The following is a 27,642-nucleotide window of genomic DNA, read 5'->3' as shown; positions in this document are numbered from 1 at the left end:
CCTTTCAATCTGTACGATTTTGTTCAGCAAGCCAAGAGAAGAAGGGGGTGGGATTTAATTATAGCCGAAAAAGAGATATTGTCTGAGAGATGGTAAGAAGCCGTTATCAGTTTCCCCTGAGTACAAGTAGAATGAAAAGGCTTTAATTGCAAGAGGGATTTCTTCAGACATTCGGATCCACTTCCCGACCATAAGGGCTGGGGGACGTCGGGATGCATTTACCAAGGGACGCTGTCGATTCTCCTTCTCTGGGGATCTTAAGGCAAAATGCAGAGGCTGCGATCGTTCTCAGGTGGTTTGAACGCCCGCCTGTCTAGAGGCTGAGGACTGGACCCCGTGACTTCCCGATACCTTCTTCTCTTCCCGTTTTATAACAACCCATTCTAGCGCCACTTTTAAGGAAGCCGTGTAAATCCTCCAACCAAATTTTTCTATCAGACTGCTTTCACAATCTTTCAAAGGACCTTACCCCGCTGTCAATTTTTCTATACTTCCCAATTTGAAATAGAGAATCAATCAGACCTTTACAATAGCAATCCGACATCAAGTTTTCGAATATAACGGGGACCGCCCCCAAATCGGACCGTGGGTCACCCAACTCGACGCCGTGCTTATGTCGTTCTAACCAAATATTTTCACAATGGCTTTTTCCTGCACTTACCTGGTCTCTCTCATGGGGTAGAAGGCTGACAGGTGGTAGAGAGGACGGGAAAGCACTGGAATATTTTGAGGCTCCTTTGCCTTCTAAACTACCATAATTCACTCTATATTGAGGTCCATCTTTCAGTAACCTCCCGTTATTTACAGCACGTTTGGCCCCGAGTCGTAATCGTTGCTGAAAGACGGGGTTGTTGGTAGTGCTTGATAAATCGCTTTGACTTCGGAGATACTTCTCAATATTTTTCAGGGAGGAGCCATTTGGTTCCTGGAGCCCTTCAATTGCTCTTCTTAAAAGTTTATTCCAATCCACATTGCGAAGATCATTACATGACCCCCTAGCCCCCTTAGCTGATTTCGGAAAAGTGCCTGGTTTAACCAAAGAAAAACGCCCAGGATTGTCTGGGTCCTTATAGGACGCAAGGCCTTTGTTGGTAACTTTGAGAACAGAGCCATCTTGAACGCTTAGCTCCAACTGCTCAGAGACCGTCTTCTTATCTAATCCATGGGAAGCACACACTGCATGGCAAATTCTCTCTTCGGATGGCCTCTGCTTCTGCTTTTTGACCTTTTGTATAGCTTCAAGAATCCACTCTGTGTAAAGTGGGTTGGCAAGTTTTACCATGGTTGATTAATGATTTCTTCCAGCCAAGAGTTACCCATAGATATTCTCCTTAGATCTGAACATCACCTGCATCTGCAGAAGTCAGTCACAACTTAAAAAATCACCAGAGATTTCCAAGCTCTGTTCAGGAACACCTCACAAATATCCATCCTTAAATATTAAAAAGGTGATGGGTGTACTGCTATGTTGAAATCCTGCTGGATTTCCTTCAACTGGGAAAAACTGCGCTCAGGTTAAGGACATCTTTAATCGGGAAAGCAAACGAGACCTGAAAGACAAAAGAAGGTGAAAAAATCCTTAATGTCTTGATACTGAAAAGTAAAAATTAAGAATATAATTTAACAAGAAAGGACTTTCCCCTGAAGTTAGCAAGCGCTGTAGTACAGAGAAATCGCATAATGACCAACTCAATCAGTAGGCAATTTCTATTATGAGAAAAATGCTGGGGGAAATCCTGTCATACTGAGACCTTAAAAACATTTAACAACATGAAGCTCAATTCTCCTAGTGCCTGGCTACTCCCTGGCAAAAAGTTGGGCACTGTGGGAGGACCATTAACTCTTTCAGACAATTTACTGCCAGGAAATAAATTTAAGCACGAAGAAAACTGGGTTTGATCTGATAAACTGATTTTCCAAAGAGTTATTAACGTCTCATAGCACAAAGAATTTTGGTAAACAAAAAGCCACTGTTTTCTTTTTTCCTGTGTCACTCTCAGAAGGCACTTTCACATTTTATTTAGTTCCTTTTTCCTAAATAAAAAGTGAACTGCAACTCTGAGTGTTAGTATTGCATAGAAATCACTTCACCAGATGCTATAATGCAACTACCTCTACGGTGGACATGCCTGTTGTTGGGTAGGGACCGTCTCTATATGTTGCCGACTTGTACTTCCCAAGCGTTTAGTACAGTGCTCTGCACACAGTAAGTGCTCAATAAATGACTGAATGAATGAATGAATGAATGGACATTATGACATGGGCAACCGTTATAATGGATAATGGATCTCTCCAAAAACGACCTAAATTTCACTGTTTCATTATTCATTATTCATCTTGTTTAATCATCACCAACTACAAATTCATTTGTTCCATTTTACCCTTCCAAATGAAACTTCAGGAAAGAAGGAAAAGTTTTTCTGAAGTTAAAATCTTAAAGAAGCTTTAGGCAGATTTTTTTTTTTTAAATAATCTATAACTGGTTCTTGAAGAGAGCTAAACTGATTGTGAGCACCTGCAATGCAGAGACCGTGTCTAATTCTCATCCACGTGTTTCTAATAATAATAATGATGGCATTTGTTAAGCACTTACTATGTGCAAAACACTGTTCTAAGTGCCGGGGAGATTACAAGGTGATCAGGTTGTCCCACGTGGGGCTCACAGTCTTAATCCCCATTTTACAGATGAGGGAACTGAGGCACAGAGAAATTAAGTGGCTTGCCCAAAGTCACACAGCTGACAAGTGGCGGAGCGGGGATTTGAACCCATGACCTCTGACTCCAGAGCCCGGGCTCTTTCCACTGAACCACGCTGCTTCTCTGTTCGTGGCTTCTCTTCGCTGTTTCTCCGCTCCAACCCCCAAGAGTTTAGCACAGAACTTTGCCCATGGTAGGAGTTTAACACATACTGCTAAAACCACTGTTACGATCTTTACACCACAATGAACGACAGCACATCTGGAAATACTCTGGGGAAGGGGCCCACGCCCTCCAAAATATTGATGGAGGGGGCCGTAAAATCCTTTCCGGACTCTCCCACGGTGCCTCTTGGCCCACTAATCTCCGGAGTCCCTGGGACAGTGGTGTGGCTTGTCGCTCATCCCGAGGCATCAACCTGATTTCCAAGTTGGGGGATGCCAAGGAATACTCACAAGATCGGGATCCACAAGAGCCATAGGAGTAGGGGACCAACGGGACCGTACTGCCCAGCCACCACGCTCCGGCACTTTCCGCACTACTCTCGCCAGGACCGCCGAAAGGGAGAAGTGGTAGGAAAGGTCGCTGAAGAGGGCCCTAAGAAGTCAGGAGGCTCCTCGAGGTCTTTTATAATCAAGGGAAATAAATTCTACTCCCCCCCAAAACCTGATTATACCTTGAGCTTCCTATGCTTTCATTAAATAATCCAACGTGAAATAAAAATGTCAACTAAAATGAAAATTGTCGAAGAAAAAAAAAATCTGTGTTACCTGACACAAATTCAACTTACTAGTGTTACCAATTTACTTATTACGAGAAAAAGAAAGAAATACCAGATGCAGTGGAAGATGTTTGCCCAGATCCTAGCCAAGTAGGAGATTCTCCAGAACTTCAGGTAAATCTGCCAAAGGAGGAAAAAGAAATAGGTAAGATTGCCCAGGATAAATCCACAACTATTCAAAACATGACTGGTATTAACTTCACACCAATAAAAACAATACTATTAAATGTATGAGTAAGCTGGTCTGTCTCCTTTTGGCGGTGCAACTTTTACAGGCCACTTAAGGTTCATGAAGTGAGTAATCAATCAATAGTATTTATTAAGCGCTGATGCGGAGCACTGTACTTACCCTTTGGGAAGAGCATAATAGAGTTGGTAGATGGGATCCTTGCCCTCAAGGAGGTTACAATCTAGCAGAGGTGACGGTCTGAGAAATCCAATTTCTTGGTCCCATAACATACCTCAAGTAAGAACAACTCATTCCCTTCAACCACCTCTAAGTGGACGATTCCCAAATCCACTGCTCCGACCCTGACCTCTCTCCTCCTCTGCATTCTGCCATTTTCTCCTGCCTTCAGGACATCTCTACCAGGTCGTCCCACCCAACACCTCAAACTAAACACGCAGAAGATAAGAACTCTTGCTCTTCCCTCCAAACCCTGCCCACCCAACACTAAATAACGCCATTATCCTCCCAGTCTCACAAGCACATAACCTTGGCATTAACTTTGGTTCATCTCTCTCTCATTCAACCCACATATTCACTCAGTCACCAAATTTTGTCATTTCAACCCTCCCAACATCTCTAAAAATCTGCCCTTTCTTCTCCACCCCAACTGCTATCACTTTGATCCTAATCCCACCTTGACTGCTGCATCAGCCTCCTTGCTGACCTGTTTCTCCCCACTCCCGTCCATACGCACCTGTATTTATGTTTGTACAGATTTATTACTCTATTTTACTTGTACATATTTCCTATTCTATGTATTTTATTTGGTTAATATGTTTTGTTTTATTGTCTGTCTCCCCCTTCTAGACTGCGAGCCCGCTGTTGGGTAGCAGCTGTTTCTATATGTTGCCAACCTGTACTTCCCAAGCACTTAGTACAGTGCTCTGCACACAGTAAGCGCTCAATAAATACAATTGAATGAATGAATACCTCTGTTGCCAGAACACTTTTCTTAAAAACAAACAAAAAAACCTCACCCCATGTTTCCCACTCCTCAAGAACCTCCAGATCAAACAGAAAATCTTTCCATTGGCTTTAAAACAATTACCTTGCCCCCTCCTTTATCTTACCTCATGATTTCCTATTAAACCCAGCATGCTCATTATGCTCTTCTAATGCCAACCTACTCACTGTACCTCAATCTTGTCTATCTCTGTCAGTTCCTTGCCTATGTCCCCAGGGCTGGAGTTCCCTCAATCATATTTACCGAGTGCTTACTGTGTGCAGAGCACTGTACAAAGTGCTTGGGAGAGTACAATATAACAGGATTGGTATTAATAATAATAATTAAAGTATCTGTTAAACTGTTACTATGTGCCAAGCAGTGTTCTAAGCGCAGGGGTAAATACAAGGTAATCAGGTTGTCCCACTTGGGGCTCAGTCTTAATCCCCATTTTACAGATAAGGTAACTGAGGCACAGAGAAGTTAACTTGGAGAAGGCACCATGGCTTCATGGATAGAGCATGGGACTGGAAGTCAGAAGGTCATGGGTTCTAATCCAGGCTCTGCCCTGTGTCTGCTGTGTGACCTTGGACAAGTCAGTTCCCTTCTCTGGGCCTCAGTTACCACATCTGTAAAATGGAGATTATTATTAATAACAATAATAATAATAGCATTTATTAAGTGCTTAGTGTGCAAAGCACTGTTCTAAGCACTGGGGAGGTTACAAGGTGATCAGGTTGCCCCACGTGGGGCTCACCGTCTTCATCCCCATTTCACAGATGAGGGAACTGAGGCCCAGAGAAGAATAAATAAATATTTATTTATTTATTTATTTTATTTGTACATATCTATTCTATTTATTTTATTTTGTTAGTATGTTTGGTTTTGTTCTCTGTCTCCCCCTTTTAGACTGTGAGCCCACTGTTGGGTAGGGACTGTCTCTAGATGTTGCCAATTTGTACTTCCCAAGCGCTTAGTACAGTGCTCTGCACATAGTAAGCGCTCAATAAATACGATTGATGATGATGATGAAGTGACTTGCCCAAAGTCACACAGCTGGCAGCTGGCAGAGGCGGGATTTGAACCCATGACCACAGACTCCAAAGCCCGTGCTCTTTCCACTGAGCCACGCTGCTTTTCAGATTAAGACTGTGAGCCTTATGTGGAACAGGGACAATGTCCAACCTGACTATTTTGTATCTACTCCAGGGCTTAGAACAGTGCTTGGCCCACAGTAGGTGCTCAACAAGTACCATTATTATTATAATTATTATTATTATTAAGGGGCTTGCCCAAGGTCACACAGCAGATGAAGTGGTGGAGCCAGGATTAGAACCCACGTCCTCTGACTCCCAAGCCAGTGCTCCTTCCACTAAGGCACGCTGGTAGACACATTCCCTGCCCACAGGGAGTTTACAGTCTTGAGGGGGAGACAGGCATTAAAGTAAATTATAGCTATGTTCATAAGTGCTGAGATTGGGCTTAGAACAGTGCTTTTTTGCTTGTCTGTCCCCCCCTTCTAGACTGTGAGCCCGTTGTTGGGTAGGGACCGTCTCTATATGTTGCCAACTTGTATTTCCCAAGCGCTTAGTACAGTGCTCTGCACACAGTTAGCACTCAATAAATACGACTGACTGAATGAATGAATGCTTTGCACATAGTAAGCGCTTAATAAATGTCATCATTGTTATTATTATTGGGGTGAATAATGGGTACAAATCCAAGTGTGAGGGTGATGCAGACGGGAGAGGGAGCAGGGAAACGAGGGCTTAGTCAGGGAAGGCCTCTTGGAGGAGAGGTGATCTTAAAAAGGCTTTGAAGGATGGGAGGCTGATCTTTTTGTCTAGACTTTGAGCCTGTTGGTGGGTAGGGACCGTCTCTATATGTTGCCGACTTGTACTTCTCAAGCACTTAGTACAGTGCTCTGCACACAGTAAGCGCTCAATAAATACAATTGAACATATGAGGAGGAGGGAGTTCCAAGCCATAGGCAAGATGACGGTGAGGGATCGGCAGCGATACAGATGCTCTCCATCTTCGAAGCCTTAGTAAAATTCACATCTCCTCCAAGAGGCCTTCCCCGATTAAGTTTTCCTTTCCAGTTCTGCAGCAGCTATTCATTCATTCAGTCGTATTTATTGAGCGCTTACTGTGTGCACAGCACTGTACTAAGCGCTTGGGAAGTACAAGTTGGCAACATCTAGAGACGGTCCCTACCCAACAGCGGGTTCACAGGCAAGAAGGGGGAGACAGACAACAAAACAAAACATATTAACAAGATAAAACAAATAGAATAGTTAAATATGTACAAGTAAAATAAACAGAGTAATAAATATGTACGAACATATATACAGGTGCTGTGGGGAGGGAAAGGAGGTAGGGTGGGGAGGAGGGGGAGAGGAAGGAGGGGGGCTCAGTTTGGGAAGGCCTCCTATCAATCAATCAATCATATTTATTGAGCGCTTACTATGTGCAGAGCACTGTACTAAGCACTTGGTAAGTACAAATTGGCAACATATAGAGACAGTCCCTACCCAACATTGGGCTCACAGTCTAAAAGGGGGAGACAGAGAAAAAAAAAAACCAAACATACTAACAAAATAAAATAAATAAATAAATAGAATAGATATGTAATCAGTCTCATTTTTGTTGACCAAAAACTTATGGCTTTGTAATGTTAAATGCACAAGTTTTTTTTTTTTTTAAAGCATATGATGATGCTTTTAAGCAAGCTATGCACTTGGACCTGTACTCTTTAAGCCCTTGAATATTCACTCCACCCTCAGCCCCACAGCACTTACGTACATACCCATAATTTATTCATAATAGTGTCTGTCTCCCCTCTAGGCTGTAAGCTCACTGTGGGCAGGGGATGTGTTTACCAAACCTGCTGTACTGTACTCGCTCAAGCTCTTAGTTTAGTGCTCTGCACACAGTAAGCACTCAGATACTATCCATTGATTCTTGTTGATAAGAAAAAAGCCATAGCAAGATGACATTCCATTTTGTTTAATCAGGAGAAAATGCTGTTATTTGTTCACATTAATCTTTCATAGTGAGAAGCAGCATGGCTTAGTGGATAGAATACGTCCCGGGAAGTCAGAAGGACCTGGGTTCTAATCCCGGCTCTGCCGCATGTCTGCTGTGAGATCTTGGACAAGTCACAACTTCTCTGAGCCTCAGTTACCTCATCTGTAAAATGAGGCGTGTGAGCCCCATGTGGGACAGGGGCTGTTTCCAACCTGATTACCTTGTATCTACCCCAGCGCTTAGAACAGCGCTCGCATATAGTAAGTGCTTAACGAGTACCATAATTATTATTATTATAACTGGAAAAAGACCTAGGTTTTAAACAACTTAAACCCAGTTCATTTTTTTTTTAAATCCACATGTTTCTACTCAATATATGAAGGGTGAGAAAGGCTGAAACATAGAGAGATATTTTACAATACAAAACATGATCACAAATGAATGCATATGACTTTGGTAGAAAGGACTCAGCTAAATGCACTTTGTGTGTTGCACTGCAATAAAATAAATAATTTTTTCTGCTATTATAATTACATTAGGTTCTCTTTAAAATAACCTAATACAATCCTCACCCCCTTTTTCTTTCCTCCCTTAACTATGCAAACCTAAGCCCCCCACCCTTCTGTTCATCTCAAGATTAACTTTCACCTGATACCATCCATTGTGAAAGTCAGAAGAGTGGACACAGCTATTCTTTACTACTGGAGCAATCACAATGAGATGAATATAATCAGTACTTATCAATGTCTGTGATCTACTTGCTTCACTTGAAGATCAGATTGTTTAAAGAGCATATTATTACTACCTGAATTCACCAAACATTCCATTTTTGAAAATAAACAACACAGATCTGGGGTTTTCCTCAATTCCCTAACATGAAATTTGTCAGATTTCATTAGGTGAAAGAGCTAAGTCACACTTTATATTTTCTATCTTCTGAACTTTGTAAGTTTTCCTTGCCACAATAATGCTAAACTTGTAGAATGAAAAAAGAGGATAATCAAAGCATCCCTTTATAACTCTCTCACTGAGACAATAGTTTGCCAACATAATTTTCTACAATGAATCAGTCTTATTTATTGAGCACTTACTGTGTGCAGAGCAATGTACTGAGCACTTGGGAAAGTATTCATTCATTCAATCGTATTTATTGAGCACTTACTATGTGCTGAGCACTGTACTAAGCGCTTGGGAAGTACAAGTTGGCAACATATACAAACGGTCCCTACCCAACAACGGGCTCACAGTCTAGAGGGGGGAGACAGACAACAAAACAAAACATGTGGACAGGTGTTGAGTCGTCGGAACAAATAGAAATAAAGCTAGATGCACATCATTAACAAAACAAATAGAATAGTAAATATGTACAAGAGTACAATATAACAAAGTTGGTAGATACATTCCCTGCCCACAAGGACTTTACAATCAAAAGAAACAAAAAGGGGGAGGAAGGAGGTCTCTCAATTTCCTAGTTTTCTTGTAAATATTCATAAGTGCAGTTTTTTCATACTTTTCATAGCTACAGTAATCATTTATAAAATAAGAAAGAGCAGCGTAAAAGTTTAGTGTGTGCCAACTTAAATGTTTAAATTCTGTAAACATTGTCCACAGCTGCACACATTCCATGTGATATCTTCCAACTTCTGCTGTGTCATTGGTATTCATTTTATTACCTAGCGGTCATGAGCATATAGCCAAAGTCTAAAATAATGATAAGGAATTCTTACAGCGAAAACAAAGTTTACCCTTCATTTTAGTTTCCACAGAGTAATCTCTAAAAGTCATACTTCTATCCTTATGCTGTACTTTTGTAGTTTAATTGAGGGTTCTTTAAAATACTGGCTCTTCTTTGCTACTCATTGTCCTGGAAGCTTAAGTTATTAAAAACTCATACTAACATCACCACCACCTAACTAGGATTTCCAAATCTAAAACTCTTCAAAAAACTCAATGTATCAACTAAAGTATATTTATTAGAAATGCAATTCCGTTATAACACACTCTGCATCGAGAAAGGATTTTGTTAGTCTTTCAAACATCTAAATCACCAATAACCTATTAAGCTTTCCGTAAACCATAGCAAGGATTTTAACATCATAATTTGAAATTGGAAAAAGACTATGAACTGAGTCTACTTAGCTGTGCCTGCAGTCAAATTTGCTCAGTATTTATAGTCTCTTAGCATTTTAACATATTGTTAGCAACCTCCCAGGAAATTTGATCCCTTGTAAAACAGAGTGTTTTTATTGAGAGGCATAAAAGTCATTTGAAGCTGGCAGGTCCTTGTAGTTAGAGTACACTGATTAGCAGAGATAATATTATAACTAAGCACTCTCAATTTAGAACCGATCAACTAACATTAAAGTACTTGTTTTGACAGCTGAATATAGCTACCACTCCTGGAACTTTTTAGTTAAGAGCTGGCCCTCGCCATTGTTACCGATCGGTGCAAAAACCCACCAACTATACATTATTAGAAAAATAAGCCTGACATCTAAAGGATTTTTAAAACATCTTGAAATACATATGCTATTTCAGAATTATGGAATTAGCCATTACTGACAACTTCAGAAATCCAGAGCACTTGAAAAGCAATTCCAGTTTTATTTTAGGGCTGAGAGAGATAATTGGCAATGCCATACCTCAGCCAATCACTTTCCTACTATGCAATTTAAACGATCAATCAATCAATCAATCGCATTTATTGAGTGCTTACTGCGTGCAGAGCACTGTACTAAGCGCTTGGGAAGTACAAGTTGGCAACATATAGAGACAGTCCCACCCAACAGTGGGCTCACAGTCTAAAAGTCTAAATTTATCTAAACGATAGTGTCCTTAAATGGTCCTTTAAGCCTCCCAGATGTAATGATTAGAACTGCACAAACTTATTTCATTTGTGATACCTACTGTGAAGAAAGTAAACTCTAAATTCAATTCAAAGATTTGTTGGGGGTTTTTTTTAATGTAACCGATGAGGAAAATTAGGTAATCTGCTGGTGACCTGTGATGTGTAATTTCATGAAATGCCTTACTACCTGCTCACTCTCTCTCTTTCCACTGCAATAGAATCAGAGAGAGATCAAGGAGAAGGAACAGAGGTAAGTTTAGAGAAACAAAAATAGATCTTGCACAGGATATATATATATATTGGTATATATATATATTGGTATATATATATCCTTCTCACAGGAGTGAGGAGGGAAGGTTGTGGGAGGAGGTGAGAGGGAGAAGCCCTTTTTCTGAATAGTTACGTGCCTCAAAGGGATAGTTGGAGGATAATCTTGTGCAAGAGGGGGTTTTATGAGTTCACTGAAAAAAAGGTACTAGCAGAATGCAAATTAATCACAATCAAAATCTTTCTTTGTACCCCTCCTTTCTTGCCATTCTGCAGGGAGAAGACTGATTACTTGCTATTCACCCTGCCCCACCCTTCTCACCTCAATTGGGTTTCAAAAACACCATTTCCTTTCCTTTCAATACTTTTAAGAAAACTGAAGAATGTAATGACAGCACTACCCACAGTATTTAGAAAGACTTTTAGTTGTGTTACATAGTATTTAGCACAGGCAATTCCCGCTCCAACTGACAGGAACGTTCACCTTTTTTGTAAATACTGTTATGAAGAAATAGTACGCCCTGATAACCTCATCTCTGGCCCTAGTAGCTCTCACTTTACCAAGACGTACCCCAGCCCCTCTGGTGATTTGGTTTCCAACTCATACCATTCCATCGCTTCTCCAGTCCCAAAGCCATAGGGGACAATCGCATCCACCGCCCACACACCTTCTACTAACTCCATCTTCTTCGAATAAGAAACACTGTTTGTGGGTGTGTACGTGTGTCGAGCTAAATAGACATGGGTATAAACACTCAATCCTAACTACTACAGTCATGAAATTTTTCACCCCACGTCTCTGCTCCAGATGTATTCCTTCCTACACCTCCAATCGTGAAAGCTCCAATTCAACATATTCAACTCACTACTTCACCATCCTGTCCCCTACAACACAAACTGCCTTTTGATCCCCCCACTGCTCAAGTTTCAAAACGTACTCTTCCCCCCTTCATAAATTACCACAACCCGACACCATTGTTTCTTCCAACCCAGTTTATTTGTCCATTACAATAACCTCGAAATCCCCCCCCCACACAAAAACCCACCCATTTTTTGCCTAATCCCCTCTTAGACCATTCCCACCATCTTTCTTATCACACCCACTTCCCACCCGGCATGGCTGCTCCCATTTGCGGTCCCTTCTCTCCTTCTGGAAAATTCCCAAACCGTTACACCTCACTCCAAGTTACTGCCTTACCCAACCAATGGTATTTACTGAACACCTCCTGTGGGCAGAGCACTGTACTAAGCCCTTGGGAAGGGTACACTCTCCCGTTCCTTACCCAATCAATCAATGGTAGTTACTGAGCGCCTACTGCGTGCAGAGCACTGTTCTAAACGCTTGGGAGAGTACACTATCCCGTACCTTACGCAACCAATCAATGGTATTTATTGAGTGCCTACTGGTTGCAGAACACTGTACTAAACACTTGGGGGAGTACACTACCACATTCCCTGCCCACAACGAGTCTACAGTCTAGAGAAGCAGCGTGGCTCAGCGGAAAGAGCCCGGGCTTTGGAGTCAGAGGTCATGGGTTCAAATCCCGGCTCCGCCAATTGTCAGCTGTGTGACTTTGGAAAAGTCACTTCACTTCTCTGGGACTCAGTTCCCTCACCTGTAAAATGGGGATTAAGACTGTGAGCCCCCCGTGGGACAACCTGATCACCTTGTAACTTCCCCACGGCTTAGAACAGTGCTTTGCACATAGTAAGCGCTTAATAAATATTATTATTATTATGATTATTATTATTATTATGATGATGATGATGAGAGGGTCCAGAGGCTCAACTGACTTGGCTCCCTCACCATCCCGGGTCCCTTCCCCATCTCCCCTAAGGGAAAATCCAAATGTCTTGTTATGACCTCTCCGCTCCACCTTCTCCTTTCCACAAAATATTCTGTCACTGGGCCGCCAACCCTTTCCTTGTCAATATTCTTTTTTCTTGCAGGCCTTGTGGCACCTCCAGTTAGGATCCCCCTTCCCCGCTTCTATGGACAGGGCCTCTCATCATCATCATCAATCGTATTTATTGAGCACTTACTGTGTGCAGAGCACTGTACCAAGCGCTTGGGAAGTACAAGTTGGCAACATATAGGGACAGTCCCTACCCAACACATATATATATATAGATATATATATATAGATAGATATATATATATATATCTATCTCCTGTCCTCCCTCACATCTTCGGGCCCCCGAATAATAATCATAATGATGATAATGGTGTTTGTTAGCGGCGTGGCTTAGTGGAAGTCAATCAATCAATCGTATTTATTGAGCGCTTACTGTGTGCAGAGCACTGTACTAAGCGCTTGGGAAGCACAAGTTGGCAACATATAGAGACAGTCCCTACCCAACAGTGGGCTCACTGTCTAGAAGACTGGAAAGAGCCCAGGGTTGGGAGTCAAAGGTCATGAGTTCTAATCCCGGCTCCACCACTTGTCAGCTGGGTGACTTTGGGCAGGCACTTCACCTCTCTGTGCCTCAGTTACTTCATCTGAAAAATGGGGATGAAGATGGTGAGCCCCACATGGGACAACCTGATGACCTTGTATCTACCCCAGCGCTTGGCACACAGTAAGCGCTTAACAATACGCAGCATGGCCTAGTGGCAAGAACATGGGCTTGGGAGTCGGAGGGTGTGAGTTCTAATCCCGCCTCCGCCACTTGTCAGCTGGGTGACTTGGGGCAAGTCAGTTCACTTCTCTGTGCCTCAGTTCCCTGAAAAACGGGGATGAAGATGGTGAGCCCCACGTGGGACAACCTGATAACCTTGGATCTACCCCAGTGCTAAGAACCAGCGTGGCCCAGTGGAAAGAGCCCAGGCTTGGGAGTCAGAGGTCGTGGGTTCATGAGTTCTAATCCCAGCTCCACCACATATCAGCTGTGTGACTCTGGGCAAGTCACTTGATTTCTCTGTGCTTCAGTTACCTCATCTGCAAAATGGGGATGAAGACTGTGAGCCCAACCTGGGGCAACCTTGTATTCGTTCACTCATTTAATCATATTTATTGAGCGCTTACTGTGTGCAGAGCACCATACTAAGCGCTTGGGAAATACAAATCGGCAACATCATCATCATCAATCGTATTTATTGAGCGCTTACTGTGTGCAGAGCACTGTACTAAGCGCTTGGGAAGTACAAATTGGCATAAAGAGACATAGTAAGCGCTCAATAAATACGATTGATGATGATAAAGAGATGGTCCCTACCGAACAACAGGCTCACGGTCTAGAAGGGGGAGAGTGTATCTAACCGGTTCTAATCCCGGCTCCGCCACATGTCTGCTGTGTGACCTTGGACAAGCCACTTAACTTCTCTGAGCCTCGGTTACCTCATCTGTAAAGTGGGGATTAAGACTGTGAGCCCTGAGACAACCTGATCATGAGACAACCTGATCGCCTTGTATCCCAACTCCACCACATGTCTGCTGTGTGAGTTTGGGCAAGTCACTTAACTTCTCTGGGCCTCAATTACCTCATCTGTAAAATGGGGATTAAGACTGTGAGCCCCACGTGGGGCAAACTGATCAGCCTGTAGCCTCCCCAGCGCTTAGAACAGTGCTTTGCACATAGTAAGTGCTTAACAAATGCCAATTATTATTATTATTATTTGCACATAGTAAGCGCTTAAGAAATGCCATCATTATTATTATTATTAGAACAGTGCTCAGCACATAGTAAGCGCTTAACAAATGCCATCATTACTATTACTATTATTAAGAACAGCATTTGGCACATAGTAAGCAGCGTGGCCTAGTGGCAAGAGTACAGGCTTGGGAGTCAGAGGTTGTGGGTTCTAATCCCGGCTCTGCCACTTGTCTGCTGAGTGACCGTGGGCAAGTCGCTTCACTTCTCTGTGCCTCAGTTCCCTCATCTGTAAAACGGGGATTAAGACTGTGAGCCCCACGTGGGACAACCTGATCACCTCGTATCTAGCCTGGCGCTTAGAGCAGTGCTTGGCACATAGTAAGCACTTAACGAATACCATCATCATCATTATTAGTAGTAGTAGTAGTAGTAAGTGCTTGCCCCTTCTAGACTGTGAGCCCATTGTTGGGTAGGGCCTGTCTCTATATGTTGCTGACTTGTACTTCCCAAATCCTTCGTCCAGTGTTCTGCACACAGTAAGTGCTCAATAAATACAACTGAATGAATGAATGAATGAATGAGTGAATGAATGAATGTGAGCCTGTTGTTGGATCACGCCCGTCTCTAGATGTTGCCAATTTGTCCTCTCCCAAGCGCTTCATCCAGTGCTCTGCACACAGTGAGCGCTCAATAAACACGATTGAATGAATGAATCATGATTTGTTAGGCACCTATTATGGGTATCACGGGTTCTAATCCCAACTCCGCCACTTGTCATCTGGGTGACTTTGGGCAAGTCACTTCTCTGGGCCTCAGTTCCCTCATCTGTAAAACGGGGATGAAGACTGTGAGCCCTACGTGATCACCTTGTATCCTCTCCAGTGCTTAGAATAGTGAGTGGCACATAGTAAGTGCTTACCATCATTACTATTATTATTATTATCATTCTCTATGCCTCAGTTCCCTCATCTGTCAAATGGGGAGGAAGACTGTGAGCCCCCCATGGGACAACCTGAACGCCTTGTATCCCCCCCAGCGCTTAGAACAGTGTTTCACACATAGTAAATGCTTAAAAAATACCATCATCATCATTATTATTATTATTATTCTCTGTGCCTCACAGTTCCCTCATCTGTCAAATGGGGACGAAGACTGTGAGCCCCACGTGGGACAACCTGATTGCCTTATATCCCCGCCAGCGCTTAGAACAGTGCTTCGCACATAGTAACTGCTTGACAAATACCATCATCATTATTATTCTCTGTGCCTCAGTTCCCTCATCTGTCAAATGGGGATGAAGACTGTGAGCCCTACGTGGGACAACCTGAACTTGTATCCCCCCGAGTGCTTAGAACAGTGCTTGGCACATAATAATAATAATAATAATAATAATAATAGTATTTATTAAGCGCTTACTATGTGCAAATCACTGTTCTGAGCTCTGGGGAAGTTACAAGGTGATCAGGTTGTCCCACGGGGGGCTCACAGTCTTAATCCCCATTTTACAGATGAGATAACTGAGGCACAGAGAAGTGAAGTGACTTGCCCAAAGTCACACAGCTCACAATTGGTGGAGCTGAGATTTGAACCCAAGACTTCTGACTCCAAAGCTCATAAGCGCTTGACAAATACCATCATTATTATTATTATTCTCTTTGCCTCAGTTCCCTCATCTGTCAAATGGGGATGAAGACTGTGAGCCCCACATGGGACAACCTGATCACCTTGTAATCTCCCTGGCGCTTAGAACAGTGCTTTGCACATAGTAAGCGCTTAATAAACGCCATTATTATTATTATTGTATCCCCCCCACCCCGAGTGTTTAGAACAGTGGTTGGCACATAGTAAGCGCTTGACAAATGCAATCATCATTATTATTATTATTCTCTGTGCCTCTGTTCCCTCACCTGTCAAATGGGGATGAAGCCTGTGAGCCCCACGGGGGACAACCTGATCACCTTGTATCCCCCTCAGCGCTTAGAACAGTGCTTGGCACATAGTAAGCACTTGACAAGTATCATCATTATTATTATTATTATTATTCTCTGTGCCTCAATTCCCTCACCTGTCAAATGGGGATGAAGACTGTGAGCCCCATGTGGGACAACCTGATCACCTTGTATCCCCCCCAGCACTTAGAACAGTGCTTGGCACATAGTAAGCGCTTGACAAATACCATCATCATTATTATTCTCTTTGCCTCAGTTCCCTCATCTGTCAAATGGGGATGAAGACTGTGAGCCCCACATGGGACAATCTGATCACTTTGTAACCTCTCCGGTGCTTAGAACAGTGCTTTGCACATAAGAAGCGCTTAATAAATGCCATTATTATTATTATTGTATCCCCCCCCCAGCGCTTAGAACAGTGGTTGGCACATAGTAAGTGCTTGACAAATGCCATCATCATTATTATTATTGGTCTCTGTGCCTCAGTTCCCTCATCTGTCAAATGGGGATGAAGACTGTGAGCCCACAGGGGACAACCTGATCACCTTGAAACCTCCCCAGCGCTTAGAACAGTGCTTTGCACATAGTAAGCGCTTAATAAATGCCATCATTATTATTATTATTGTATCCCCCCAGCGCTTAGAACAGTGGTTGGCACATGGTAAGCGCTTGACAAATACTATCGTCATTACTATTATTATTATTATTATTATCTGTGCCTCAGTTCCCTCACCTGTCAAATGGGGATGAAGACTGTGAGCCCCACATGGGACAACCTGATCACCTTGTAAACTTCCCAGCGCTTAGACCAGTGCTTGGCACATAGTAAGCACTTAATAAATGACATTAGTAGTAGTAGTAGTAGTAGTAGTAGTAGTAGTAGTAGTAGTAGTAGTAGTATTGTACTCTCCCCCAGCGCTTAGAACAGTGGTTGGCACACAGTAAGAAGCAGCGTGGCTCCGTGGAAAGAGCTCGGGCTTTGGAGTCAGAGGTCATGGGTTCAAATTCTGGCTCCACCAATTGTTCCACTGTTGGGTAGGGACCGTCTCTATCTGTTGCCAACTTGTACTTCCCAAGCGCTTAGTACAGTGCTCTGCATTCATTCATTCATTCAATCGCATTTATTGTGCGCATACTGTGTGCAGAGCACTGTACTAAGCGCTTGGGAAGTACAAGTTGGCAACATATAGAGACAGTCCCTACCCAACAGTGGGCTCACAGTCTACAAGGGGGGAGACAGACAACAAAACCAAACATATTAACAAAATAAAATAAATAGAATAAATATGAACAAGTAACGCTCAACAAATACAATTGAATGAATGGTCAGCTGGGTGACTTTGGGCAAGTCACAACTTCTCTGTGCCTCAGTTCCCTCATCTGGAAAATGGGGGTGAAGACTGTGAGCCCCCCATGGGACAACCCGATCACCTTGTAACCTCCCCAGTGCTTAGAACAGTGCTTTGCACACAGTAAGCGCTTAATGAATAAGAGAAGCAGCGTGGCTCAGTGGAAAGTGCACGGGCTTTGGAGTCGGGGGTCATGGGTTCAAATCCCGCTCCGCCATTTGTCAGTTGGGTGACTTTGGGCAAGTCAGTTCGCTTCTCTGGGCCTCAGTGACCTCATCTGGAAAATGGGAATGAGGACTGGGAACCCCATGTGGGACAACCTGATCACCTTGTAACCTCCCCAGCGCTTAGAACAGTGCTCTGCACATAGTAAGCACTTAATAAATGCCATCATTATTATTATTAATAAAAGCCATCATCATTATTACTAGTAGTAGTAGTAGCAACGTGGCTCAGTGGAAAGAGTACGGGCTTTGGAGTCAGACATCATTGGTTCAAATCCTGGCTCTGCCACTTGTCAGCTGTGTGACTTTGGGCAAGTCACTTCACTTCTCTGGGCCTCAGTCCCCTCATCTCTAAAATGGGGACGAAGACTGTGAGCCCCCCATGGGACAACCTGATCACCTTGTAATCTCCCCAGAGCTTAGAACAGTGCTTTGCACATAGTAAGTGCTTAATACATGCCATCATCAGTATTATTATTATTAATAAAAAGCCGTCATTATTATTAGTAGTAGTAGTAGTAACATGGCTCAGTGGTAAGAGTACGGGTTTTGGAGTCGGAGGTCATGGGTTCAAATCCCGGCTCCACCACTTGTCATCTGGGTGACTTTGGGCAAGTCACTTCACTTCCCTGGGCCTCAGTTCCCTCACCTGTAAAATGGGGATGAAGACTGTGAGCCCCCCGTGAGACAACCTGCTTACCTTGTACCACCCCAGCGCTTAGAACAGTGTATTACACATAGTAAGCGCTTAATAAATGCCATCATTATTATTATTATTAATAAATACCATCATTATTAGTAGTAGTAACTAGTAGGGGCTTTTCACCTTGTAACCTCCCCAGCGCTTAAGACAGTGCTTTGCACATAGTAAGCGTTTAATAAATGTCATTATTATTATTATTAATATTAATATTAATAAATGTCATCATTATTAGTAATAGTAGTAGTAAGGGCTTTTCACCCTGTAACCTCCCCAGCGCTTCGAACAGTGGTTTGCACAGAGTAAGCGTTTAATAAATGCCATCATCATTATTATTATTATTATTAATAAATGTCATCATTACTATTATTAGTAGGAGTAATGTGGCTCAGTGGAAAGAGCCCAGGCTTTGGAGTCAGAGGTCATGGGTTCAAATCCCGGCTCCGCCACTTGTCAGCTGTGTGACTCTGGGAAAGTCACTTCACTTCTCTGTGCCTCAGTTCCCTCATCTGTAAAATAGGGATTAAGACTATGAGCCCCCTGTGGGACAACCTGATCACTTTTAACCTCCCCAGCACTTGGAACAGTGCTTTGGACATAGTAAGCACTTAATAAATGCCATTATTATTATTATTATTATTATTATTGAATGCTGTCATTATTAGTAGTAGTAGTAGTAACATGGCTCAGTGGAAAGAGCCCAGGCTTTGGAGTCAGAGGTTATGGGTTCAAATCCCGACTCCACCGCTTGTCAGCTGTGTGACTTTGGGCAAGTCGCTTCACTTCTCTGGGCCTCAGTTCCCTCATCTGTAAAATGGGGATTAAGACTGTGAGCCCCCCATGGGACAAACTGATCACCTTGTAATCTCCCCAGTGCTTAGAACAGTGCTTTGCACATAGTAAGTGCTTAATAAATGCCATCATCATTATTATTATTATTATTAATAATAAATGCCATCATTATTATTAGTAGTAGTAGTAACGTGGCTCAGTGGAAAGACTACGGGCTTTGGAGTCAGAGGTCATGGGTTCAAATCCCGGCTCTGCCACTTGTCAGTTGGGTGACTCTGGGCAAGTCAGTTCACTTCTCTGGGCCTCAGTGACCTCATCTGGAAAATGGGGATGAGGACTGGGAACCCAATGTGGGACAACCTGATCACTTTGTATTCTCCCCAGTGCTTAGAACAGTGCTTTGCACTTAGTAAGCGTTTAATGCCAACATTATTATTATTAATAATAAATGCCATTATTATTATTGTTATTATTAATAAATGCCATCATTAGTAGTAGTAGTAACGTGGCTCAGAGGAAAGAGGCCGGGCTTTGGAGTCAGAGGTCATGGGTTCAAATCTCAACTCCACCACTTGTCAGCTGTGGGACTCTGGGCAAGTCACCTCACTTCTCTGTGCCTCAGTTCCCTCACCTGTCAAATGGGGATGAAGACTGTGAGCCCCCCGTGGGACAACCTGATCACCTTGTAACCTCCCCAGTGCTTAGAACAGTGCTTTGCACATAGTAAGTGCTTAATAAATGCCATCATCAGTATTATTATTAATAAATGCCATCATTATTAGTAGTAGTAGTCAGCTGTCAGCTGTGTGACTTTGGGCAAGTCACTTAACTTCTCTGGGCCTCAGTGACCTCATCTGCAAAATGGGGATGAAGACTGTGAGCCCTACGTGGGACAACCTGATCACCTTGTATACCCCAATAGTAAGTGCTTAATAAATGCCATTATTATTATTATTATTACTATCATTACTATTACTATTATTAGTAACGTGGCTCAGCGGAAAGAGGCCGGGCTTTGGAGTCAGAGGTCATGGGTTCAAATCTCGACTCCACCACTTGTCAGCTGTGGGACTCTGGGCAAGTCGCTTCACTTCTCTGGGCCTCAGTTCCCTCACCTGTCAAATGGGGATGAAGACTGTGAGCCCCCTGTGGGACAACCTGATCACCTTGTAATCTCCCCAGCGCTTAGAACAGCGCTTTGCACATAGTAAGCGCTTAATAAATGCCATTATTATTATTATTATTATTATTAATGAATGCTGTCATTAGTAGTAGTAGTAGTAACGTGGCTCAGTGGAAAGAGGCCGGGCTTTGGAGTCAGAGGTCATGGGTTCAAATCGCAACTCCTCCACTTGTCAGCTGTGGGACTCTGGGCAAGCCACTTCACTTCTCTGGGCCTCAGTTCCCTCCCCTGTCAAATGGGGACGAAGACTGTGAGCCCCTCGTGGGACAACCTGATCACCCTGTAATCTCCCCGGCGCTTGGAACAGTGCTTTGCACATAGTAAGCGCTTAATAAATGCCATTATCAGTATTATTATTATTAATAAATGCCATCATTATCAGTAGTAGTAGTCAGCTGTCAGCTGTGTGACTTTGGGCAAGTCATTTAAATTTTCTGGGCCTCCGTTCCTTCACCTGTCAAATGGGGACGAAGACTGTGAGCCCCTCGTGGGACAACCTGATCACCTTGTGATCTCCCCAGCGCTTGGAACAGTGCTTTGCACATAGTAAGCGCTTAATAAATGCCATCATCAGTATTATTATTATTAATAAAAGCCGTCATTATCAGTAGTAGTAGTCAGCTGTCAGCTGTGGGACTCTGGGCAAGTCACTTCACTTCTCTGGGCCTCAGTTCCCTCACCTGTCAAATGGGGACGAAGACTGTGAGTCCCCCGTGGGACAACCTGATCACCTTGTAATCTCCCCATTGCTTAGAACAGTGCTTTGCACATAGTAAGCGCTTAATAAATGCCATCATCAGTATTATTATTATTAATAAATGCTGTCATTATCAGTAGTAGTCGGCTGTCAGCTGTGGGACTCTGGGCAAGTCACTTCACTGGGGCTCAGTTCCCTCACCTGTCAAATGGGGACGAAGACTGTGAGCCCCCCGTAGGACAACCTGATCACCTTGTGACCTCCCCAGCGTTTAGAACAGTGCTTTGCACATAGTAAGTGCTTAATACATGCCATCATGAGTATTATTATTATTAACAAATGACATCATTAGTAGTAGTAGTAGTAGTAGTAGTAGTAGTAGCAGTAACGTGGCTCAGCGTAAAGAGCCCAGGCTTAAGAGTCAGAGGTCATGGGTTCAAATCTCGACTCAACCACTAAGCTGTGGGACTCTGGGCAAGTCACTTCACTTCTCTGGGCCTCAGTCCCCTCACCTGTCAAATGGGGACAAAGACTGTGAGCCCCCTGTGGGACAACCTGATCACCTTGTGATCTCCCCAGCACTTGGAACAGTGCTTTGCACATAGTAAGCGCTTAATAAATGCCATCATCAGTATTATTATTATTATTAATAAAAGCCTTCATTATCAGTAGTAGTAGTCAGCTGTCAGCTGTGGGACTCTGGGCAAGTCACCTCACTTCTCTGTGCCTCAGTTCCCTCACCTGTCAAATGGGGACGAAGACTGTGAGCCTCCCGTGGGACCACCAGATCACCTTGTGACCTGCCCAGCGCTTAGAACAGTGCTCTGCACATAGTAAGCGCTTAATAAATACCATCATTATTATTATTATTATTATTATTATTATTATTATTATTAATGAATGCTGTCATTAGTAGTAGTAGTAGTAATGTGGCTCAGCAGAAAGAGGTCGGGCTTTGGAGTCAGAGGTCATGGGTTCAAACTTCGACTCCACCACTAGTCAGCTGTGGGACTCTGGGCAAGTCACCTCACTTCTCTGGGCCTCAGTTCCCTCACCTGTCAAATGGGGACGTAGACTGTGAGCCCCCCGTGGGACCACCAGATCACCTTGTGACCTCCCCAGCGCTTAGAACAGTGCTCTGCACATAGTAAGCGCTTAATAAATGCCATCATTATTATTATTATTATTATTATTATTATTATTCTTAATGAATGCTGTCATTAGTAGTAGTAGTAATGTGGCTCAGCAGAAAGAGGCCGGGCTTTGGAGTCAGAGGTCATGGGTTCAAATCTCAACTCAACCACTAGTCAGCTGTGGGACTCTGGGCAAGTCACCTCACTTCTCTGGGCCTCAGTTCCCTCACCTGTCAAATGGGGACGACGACTGTGAGCCCCTCGTTGGAAAACCTGATCACCTTGTAACCTCCCCAGCGCTTGGAACAGGGCTTTGCACATAGTAAGTGTTTAATAAATGCCATCATTATTATTATTATTATTAATAAATGTCATTATTATTATTGTTATTATTAACAAATGCCATCATCAGTAGTAGTAGTAGTAACATGGCTCAGTGGAAAGAGGCCGGGCTTTGGAGTCAGAGGTCATGGGTTCAAATCTCGACTCCTCCACTTGTCAGCTGTGGGACTCTGGGCAAGTCACCTCACTTCTCTGGGCCTCAGTCCCCTCACCTGTCAAATGGGGACGAAGACTGTGAGCCCCCGTAGGACAACCTGATCACCTTGTAATCTCCCCAGCGTTTAAAACAGTGCTTTGCACATAGTAAGTGCTTAATAAATGCCATTATTATTATTATTATTATTATTATTATTATTATTATTATTGAATGCTGTCATTAATAGTAGTAGTACCGTGGCTCAGAGGAAAGAGGCTGGGCTTAAGAGTCAGAGGTTGTGGGTTCTAATCCCAACTCTGCCACTTGTCAGCTAGGTGATTTTGGGCAAGTCACTTCTCTGGGCCTCAGTTCCCTCACCTGTCAAATGGGGACGAAGACTGTGAGCCCCCCCCAGTGGGACAACCTGATCACCTTGTAACCTCCCCAGCGTTTAGAACAGTGCTTTGCACATAGTAAGCACTTAATAAATGCCGTCATCCGTATTATTATTATTATTAATAAATGCCGTCATTATCAGTAGTAGTAGTAGTCAGCTGTCAGCTGTGGGACTTTAAGCAAGTCACTTCACTTCTCTGGGCCTCAGTTCCCTCACCTGTCAAATGGGGACAAAGACTGTGAGCCCCCTGTAGGACAACCTGATCACCTTGTAATCTCCCCAGTGTTTAGAACAGTGCTTTGCACATAGTAAGCGCTTAACAAATGCCATTATTATTATTATTGAATGCTGTCATTAGTAGTAGTAGTAGTAGTAGTAGTACTGTGGCTCAGTGGAAAGAGGCCGGGCTTAAGAGTCAGAGGTTGTGGGTTCTAATCCCAACTCCGCCACTTGTCAGCTGGGTGACTTTGGACAAGTCACCTCACCTCTCTGGGCCTCAGTTCCCTCACCTGTCAAATGGGGACGAAGACTGTGAGCCCCCCGTGGGACAGCCTGATCACCTTGGAACCTCCCCAGTGCTTGGAACAGTGCTTTGCACATAGTAAGCGCTTAATAAATGCCATCAAAAGTATTATTATTATTAATGAATGCTGTCATTAGTAGTAGTAGTAGTAATGTGGCTCAGCAGAAAGAGGCCGGGCTTTGGTGTCAGAGGTCATGGGTTCAAATCTCCACTCCACCACTTGTCAGCTGTGGGACTCTGGGCAAGCCGCCTCACTTCCCTGGGCCTCAGTTCCCTCACCTGTCAAATGGGGACGAAGACTGTGAGCCCCTCGTGGGACAACCTCATCACCTCGTAATCTCCCCAGCGCTTTGCACACAGTAAGCGCTTAATAAATGCCATCATCAGTATTGTTATTATTAATAAATGCCGTCATTATCAGTAGTAGTAGTCAGCTGTGGGACTCTGGGCAAGTCACCTCACTTCTCTGGACCTCAGTTCCCTCACCTGTCAAATGGGCAAGAAGATTGTGAGCCCCCCGTGGGACAACCTCATCACCTTGTAATCTCCCCGGCGCTTAGAACAGTGCTTTGCACATAGTAAGCGCTTAATAAATGCCATCATCCGTATTATTATTATTAATAAATGCCGTCATTATCAGTAGTAGCACGCCTCACTTCTCTGGGCCTCAGTCCCCTCACCTGTCAAATGGGGACGAAGACTGTGAGCCCCCAATAGGACAACCTGATCACCTTGTAATCTCCCCAGCGTTTAGAACAGTGCTTTGCACATAGTAAGTGCTTAATAAATGCCATTATTATTATTGAATGCTGTCATTAATAGTAGTAGTAGTAGTACCGTGGCTCAGTGGAAAGAGGCCGGGCTTAAGAGTCAGAGGTTGTGGGTTCTAATCCCAACTCCACCACTTGTCAGCTGGGTGACTTTGGGCAAGTCACCTCACCTCTCTGGGCCTCAGTTCCCTCACCTGTCAAATGGGGACGAAGACTGTGAGCCCCCCGTGGGACAACCTCATCACCTTCTAATCTCCCCAGCGCTTAGAACAGCGCTTTGCACATAGTAAGCACTTAATAAATGCCATCATCCGTATTATTATTATTAATAAATGCTGTCATTATCAGTAGTAGTAGTAGTCAGCTGTGGGACTTTAAGCAAGTCACCTCACCTCTCTGGGCCTCAGTCCCCTCACCTGTCAAATGGGGACGAAGACTGTGAGCCTCCCGTGGGACAACCTCATCACCTTGTAATCTCCCCGGCGTTTAGAACATTGCTTTGCACATAGTAGTCGCTTAATAAATGCCATCATTATTATAATTATTATTATTATAATTATTATCACCGACATTCGGGGCCTCGCACCTCACAGGCGGCGCTGAGGCGACGGTCGTCGAGCTTCGCGCCTTTTCCCACAATCCCTTTCGGCGCCCCCTCCCCCCCCCCCCCCGGCGCCTCAGGCCGCACTTCCGCCCGGCCCCGGCGCCTCGCGCCCCGCCCCCCTAAGCCCCGCCCCCTCCCCTCGGAAGCCCCGCCCACTCCCCCCTCCCCCCCCGGAGTCCCTCGGCGGGAGGGGGCGGGGCCTCCCTCCTCTCCCCCCCCCCCCCCCCCGCCTTCCCGCGCGGAGCAGCCTGACCCCAGGCGGCCCCGCGGTGACCCCCGCGCGGGGGCTTGTGGGAGGGGCGTCGCGCGCGCGCGCGCGCCCCCGCGCGCCCTCCCCCTCCCAGTCTCCTCCCCCTGGGAGCGCGCCGAGGGCGGGGGGCGGGTGTCAGACCTGGTCGCGCCTGCCGGGGGCGCTGCCACCAACGCCGCCGCCAAAGCGAGGGCCGCCGCCGCCGCCGCCGCTTCTGCCCCTTCCCGGGGGAGGCGCCGCCACCGCTGCCGCCAGGGGTAGGAGCTAAACCGCCGCCATTTTGGGTCCCCCTGTTGTTGTCGTTGACATGAATCCGACATGACACTGATTACAGCCCAATGGAGTCTCATTAAACCCGCGCCGCGGCCCCGCCCCGCCGCCGCGCCATTGGGCAGCGCCTGCACCGCCCGCGGCCGCCCATTGGCCCGCGCGCCCGTCCGTCACCAGCCCGCGGGCGCCTCGGCCGCCCATTGGCCCGCGCGCCCGTCCGTCACCCCGCTCCGAGGCGGACACGCCCCCCCGGGGCCCAGCCCCGCCCCGAGCGGCCACAGCCAATCGCCGCCCGCCGCCACCGCCCCTGCCCCGCCCGGATTGGCCGCCTCCGTCTCCCCCTCCACCCGTCGCCTCACCACCTCCGACTCCGCCCCGCCTCCCAGCGCGAGCCGCGGATTGGCCCGGCGGCCGGGCGGGAAGCGCGCCGTCATTGGTGGAGGCAGGCGTCAATCAGAAGTGTGGTTGTCCCGGCCCCGCCCCCCCCGCTCCGCGGATCAAGTTTGTGTGAGAGGCGATCGCTGGCGCCGGCCGCAGGATTCCGGGGCGGGCGCGCATGCGCGCCGGCGGGAGCGCGCCCTCCTCCTCCGCGCCGCCCACCGTGCCCCCCCCCAACAGTGCCTCAGTTTCCCCGGGTGCACGTGCAGGCATAGAGAAGCGGCGGGGCTCGGCCGTCAGAGGTCGTGGGTTCCAATCCCGCCTCCCCCACTCATTTATTCAGTCGTCTGTAATCAATCAATCAATCAATCGTATTTATTGAGCGCTCACTGTGTGCAGAGCACTGGACTAAGCGCTTGGGAAGTCCAAGTTGGCAACATCTAGAGACGGTCCCCACCCAACAGCCTAGAAGGGGGAGACAGAGAACATAACCAAACATACTAACAAAATAAAATAAATACAATAGATATGTACAAGTAAATAGAGTTATAAATATGTACATACATATATCATCATCAATCGTATTTATTGAAAGCTTACTATGTGCAGAGCACTGTGCTAAGCGCTTGGGAAGTACAAGTTGGCAACATATAGAGACGGTCCCTACCCAACAGTGGGCTCACAGTCTAGAAGGGGGAGACAGAGAACAAAACCAAACATAGTAACAAAATAAAATAAATAGAATAGATAGGTACAAGTAAAATAAATAGAGTAATAAATATGTACAAACATATATACAGGTCTTTATTGAGCGCTTACTGTGTGCAGAGCACTGGACTAAGCGCTTGGGAAGTACAAGTTGGCAACCTGATCACCTTGTAACCTCCCCAGCGCTTAGAACGGTGCTTTGCACATAGTAAGCGCTTAATAAATGCTATTTTGTTTATTTTTTGTATTCATTCATTCAGTCGTACTTATTGAGCGCTGACTGTGTGCAGAGCACTGGACTAAGCGCTTGGGAAGTACAAGTTGGCAACAGATAGAGACGGTCCCTACCCAACAGCGGGCTCACAGTCTAAAAGGGGGAGACAGAGAACAAAACCAAACATATTAACAAAATAAAATAAATAGAATAGATATGTACAAGTAAAATAAATAGAGTAATAAATATGTACAAACATACATACATATATATAGGTCCTTATTGAGCGCTTACTGTGTGCAGAGCACTGGACTAAGTGATTGGGAAGTACAAGTTGGCAACATAGAGAGACGTCCCTACCCAACAGTGGGCTCACAGTCTAGAAGGGGGAGACAGAGAACAAAACCAAACATACTAACAAAATAAAATAAATAGAATAGATATGTACAAGTAAAATAAATACAGTAATAAATATCTACAAACATATATACAGGTCTTTATTGAGCGCTTACTGTGTGCAGAGCACTGGACTAAGCGATTGGGAAGTACAAGTTGGCAACCTAACAACCTGATCACCTTGTAACCTCCCCAGCGCTTAGAACAGTGCTTTGCGCATAGTAAGTGCTTAATAAAT

General features: G+C 44.8%; 1 protein-coding gene across 1 annotated transcript in view; it reads right to left on the bottom strand.

The window, feature by feature from the left end:
• The window catches only part of KAT6B (lysine acetyltransferase 6B), a 346,051-nt gene extending 320,291 nt beyond the window's left edge, over positions 1-25,760 (bottom strand). Inside the window, 3 exon segments of the mRNA XM_038743525.1 lie at positions 662-1,550; positions 3,531-3,598; positions 25,580-25,760. Of these exon segments, the coding sequence (XP_038599453.1) occupies positions 662-1,282 (621 nt within the window). The 5' untranslated portion in view covers positions 1,283-1,550; positions 3,531-3,598; positions 25,580-25,760.
• Positions 25,761-27,642: the final 1,882 nt, after the last annotated feature.

The sequence above is a fragment of the Tachyglossus aculeatus genome, chromosome 3 (genome assembly GCF_015852505.1).
Source record: "Tachyglossus aculeatus isolate mTacAcu1 chromosome 3, mTacAcu1.pri, whole genome shotgun sequence".
Classification (NCBI taxonomy): domain Eukaryota; kingdom Metazoa; phylum Chordata; class Mammalia; order Monotremata; family Tachyglossidae; genus Tachyglossus; species Tachyglossus aculeatus.
This window is presented reverse-complemented; position numbering and strand designations above follow the sequence as displayed.